The following is a 3,904-nucleotide window of genomic DNA, read 5'->3' as shown; positions in this document are numbered from 1 at the left end:
ATAATTTTTTAAATTACATTTATCTCAATTAAATACATCTTTAAAATTTATTACTAAATTTCAAATTAAAAAATGGTATATATGTAAATATTAAACGTTTCATTAATGTTTTATTCAAATATAAGTGTTCAAAATATTGTACTCTGTTATTGAGGTTATTGGTAAATTAGTAACGGGATATTCACAGTTAAGTGTTCGTTAAGCTTCCGTCATAACATTATGAAGTAAATCGCGTATCAATAAGAATGAGCGAAAAATATAGCAAAGTTCTTTTAATTAATGGAAAATATGCATGAACAAGGAATGTTATCATATTATCATTTATTTTTTGCATTAAACTAAATAGATTTATCCAGATCTAACCTTGTTTTGGGCAACGTGGCCAAAGATAGTATGTCCCAGGTATTAAAAGAAGTGCCAAGAAAGATAGTAAAAAGTAGAAAAACGTCCCGCCACTTTCGTCATATTGAAATTTTTGGCCGCTCATGGCTCATTAAGTAACAATATTTAAGTATATGGCTTAAGTACATTCATTACTGAACTCCACTTTAAATTCACGGTACCATACAATATATAGTACAGTTACAGAGTTGTCGTCGTCAAGACTGCCAACTCAGCATTAAATGCTGTTAGTTTAGGTCTGACGTGCAAGTGGCGTTACCAGTGACACTTATGTGCATGTAACAAAAAATGGAGAACTGTTATAAATCACAATAATTACATACGTCTGCTAGCTACCGATACAATATCCACACTATACAGTTACACTACTCTTGTTATGTCTAGATAAACTCAGAATACACTATAGTATGACAATGCAACTGTTTTGTAATTCTGCATTCTGATCAAGAACGACGTCATTGATGCCAACATCATGCAAATATCAACTGCATATATATAAATCTTGAATCGATACTAAAGTCGATATAGCTATCGAGTTTACAAATACAAATCCATGAGAAAAGAATAACTATTTTTTATTGCAATGTGTAATGTCTTATCATTTATGATATCTTAAGTCAAAATTAAAGTAAAAAAAGTATGTCAACTACAATATTATAAGTAAATGTTGCGTATAAATTTGTATTGGGAACTAGGCACATGTTAATGTAGAAATTGTTTATACGTACTGCAAAAATGAAAAATCACTACGTGTGTAATTGAAAATTAATATATTAAATAGAAGAAAATATTTTGAGTGTTACGTATAGTCATGAAAAATGAAGTCAAACGCAGTTTGTTTCATCTTTTTCTGACATCTTACTTTAAAATCATTTTGATTTATTACAGTTATATTTAGACGAACTGAAAATTCTATTCGTTACTATCCGAGTCAACTTATCAATATTTGTTAATTGGTATGAGTTATAATTGACATTATGCTAAATAACTACGAAATTTATCAAGATGTGTACACTATAGTTTGGCTTGAAGAAGTACGTGATGAATGTGTTCAAGTATACCAGTCACATTCTGATCAATGATTCTATCTCGATTAGTTTATTTACAAATACTGCCAATGTATGCTTTCGTTTGACAATAAAGCTATAATTTTCACGTTATATATATATATACATATTATGTACAATAAACGCACGAAAAAATTGTGATACCTAGCTTTGATAATCTACACATTAAATTTCTAAGGTAGGTAAATAAAGTTCAATGGTTAGATTAAATATATTCTTCAAACCTAAATGATTTAAATAATTATTTATGTAAGAATACAATAAATTTTATAATTCAAGTTTTCATAATTAATAAAATTTTACAATTAAGGGTTAAATTTGAAGGTACATATATGTTGTGATATTTTGTTATTTCAATAACTTTATTAATACAGTTAGTATGCATCTTACATTATAATTATTTTTATCATCAATATCATTACTTTTATAGTTAGTAATTAAAATTGGTATCTACATAATATTTTTATATTTTTGATGTTCTTAAACTTTACTCATATCTTTATGTCATGCTTTATTTTGCTGAATTATTTTATACCACTTGGACATATAACATAAATTAGTTTATATTCAGTGATAACTATAATGGAAACTATTAATAAATTAGTAATATTTTCTTCTGCAGGATTAGTATAATTTTATAAGATAAACAATGTCTGAAAAAAATGTGGCTGAGTGGACACAAAATGATGTGACAGAGTGGCTTAGTGAAACTGGACACGAAAAATTTGTTACTTTATTCTTTGATCATGAAATTGATGGAAAGGTGCTTTTAACTCTAAAAGAAGATGATTTAAAGCTAATAGCTACGAATATAAAGAAAATTGGTGATATAAAAAGACTCTACATTAGCATAAAACAATTACAAAGAGATAACATGGCAGTATTATTTGAACTGGGATATATTGACATATTTCCTTCACCAAATTTTTACAATCATCATAAACAAGAAGTAAGAAGAAAATTTTTAAAAGTTTATATTTAAAATTATGGATTTTTAAATATTTTTTGAATGTGCAAAATGTGATAATAAATAAGATATTTCAAAAAATAAAACATTAGCTATATTTCAATAGTTTAAATTTATATTTTTAACAGATGCCTAATAGTGGTATAAATAATGAAGGTTCTATCGAACATGAATTTTATTCAGCATCTGTGTCAGAAGATGGTCATGCATCACATTTACCACCTGAAATTTGGAAAACATTCATTAGTTTGGCATATTTATTTATTGTTACATGGATTACTGCCTTTGTGATGGTCATTGTTCATGATAGAGTGCCTGATATGAAAAAATATCCTCCGTTACCTGATATATTTTTAGATAATGTTCCACATATTCCTTGGGCATTTGACATGTGCGAAGTTACAGGAACTATACTTTTTGCAATATGGCTCATCGTACTAATTTTTCACAAGTACAGGTAGAGTAAAGTCTTAAGGTATTTAAAAAAGTATTAATATGGACTATTTTATAAATCTTTGATACATTTTTATTTCTTGCAGGTTTATCTTATTGCGACGATTTTTTGCTTTATCTGGTACAGTCTTCCTGTTAAGATGTGTTACAATGCTTATTACTTCCTTATCAGTACCAGGTGCACATTTACAATGTCAGCCACGGAAGGTTCCTGAAGATTGGACAAGGCATAATTAATTTTCTATTACTGTAAACAACTATTAAAAGAATGATTTATATTAATATTTCTGTTTTGTAGTTCTGCATATGTAGAACTATATAATAAGATTGCTATGGCTTATGTTATATGGCGTGGTGCTGGTATGTCTATTCAAGGAGTCAGAACTTGTGGTGATTACATGTTTAGTGGACATACTGTTGCCCTTACTATGTTAAATTTTTTCATTACAGAATGTAAGTATTAATATGTTTTTAAACAGACAGTATATAATTTATGCATTACACAATAATTCTGATGGTTTCTTATTTACAGATACACCAAGGGAATTATATTTCTTACATACCTTTACATGGATGCTCAATATGTTTGGTATATTTTTTATCTTAGCAGCACACGAACATTATTCCATTGATGTTTTCGTAGCTTTTTATATTACTTCCCGATTGTTTCTTTATTATCATACATTAGCAAATAATCAAGCATTGATGCAACGCGATTCAAACAGAACCAGAATTTGGTTTCCATTATTTAGTTTTTTTGAATCTTCTGTCGATGGAATCGTTCCGAATGAATACGAATCTCCATCTTTAATTATTTGTAATCTAGTATGTACAGGAAAAGACATATGGTGTTTGGTACGATCCTCAATTTGCTTCCGTAAGTCAAGGCGCAATGTAAATGGCAGTGTAAAAAATAGCACAAAAAAAGAACACTAACCAATTTATTAGTTGTATTAGTTTTATATTTATTTAATAACAGAGTTTTGAGAATGTTAATTTTTTTTTACAATTCTCT

The 3,904-nt window shown here is 27.9% G+C and overlaps 2 protein-coding genes across 2 annotated transcripts in view; one reads left to right on the top strand and one right to left on the bottom strand.

Moving 5' to 3' along the window:
* The window catches only part of LOC108574530 (translocation protein SEC63 homolog), a 4,356-nt gene extending 3,527 nt beyond the window's left edge, over positions 1-829 (bottom strand). The window contains exon 1 of the mRNA XM_017937139.1: positions 364-829. Within this exon, the coding sequence (XP_017792628.1) occupies positions 364-487 (124 nt within the window). The 5' untranslated portion in view covers positions 488-829. The remainder of the gene's footprint in view (positions 1-363) is intronic.
* A 1,289-nt stretch (positions 830-2,118) lies between these two features.
* On the top strand, positions 2,119-3,825 carry LOC108574622 (sphingomyelin synthase-related 1). The gene is made up of 5 exons (XM_017937242.1): positions 2,119-2,418; positions 2,565-2,893; positions 2,976-3,116; positions 3,188-3,342; positions 3,422-3,825. Exons 1-5 carry the CDS (start codon positions 2,119-2,121, stop codon positions 3,823-3,825), a joined length of 1,329 nt encoding a protein of 442 aa, XP_017792731.1.
* Positions 3,826-3,904: the final 79 nt, after the last annotated feature.

Source organism: Habropoda laboriosa, unplaced genomic scaffold (assembly GCF_001263275.1).
Source record: "Habropoda laboriosa isolate 0110345459 unplaced genomic scaffold, ASM126327v1 scaffold175, whole genome shotgun sequence".
Classification (NCBI taxonomy): domain Eukaryota; kingdom Metazoa; phylum Arthropoda; class Insecta; order Hymenoptera; family Apidae; genus Habropoda; species Habropoda laboriosa.
This window is presented reverse-complemented; position numbering and strand designations above follow the sequence as displayed.

Bases quoted from the DNA above. Each gene is read 5' to 3' on its own strand.
- LOC108574622 (XM_017937242.1), top strand. From the start codon at position 2,119: ATGTCTGAAAAAAATGTGGCTGAGTGGACACAAAATGATGTGACAGAG. The intron at 2,419-2,564 runs GTAAGAAGAAAA...TATTTTTAACAG, and splicing joins ACAATCATCATAAACAAGAA to ATGCCTAATAGTGGTATAAA. The intron at 3,343-3,421 runs GTAAGTATTAAT...TCTTATTTACAG, and splicing joins AAATTTTTTCATTACAGAAT to ATACACCAAGGGAATTATAT.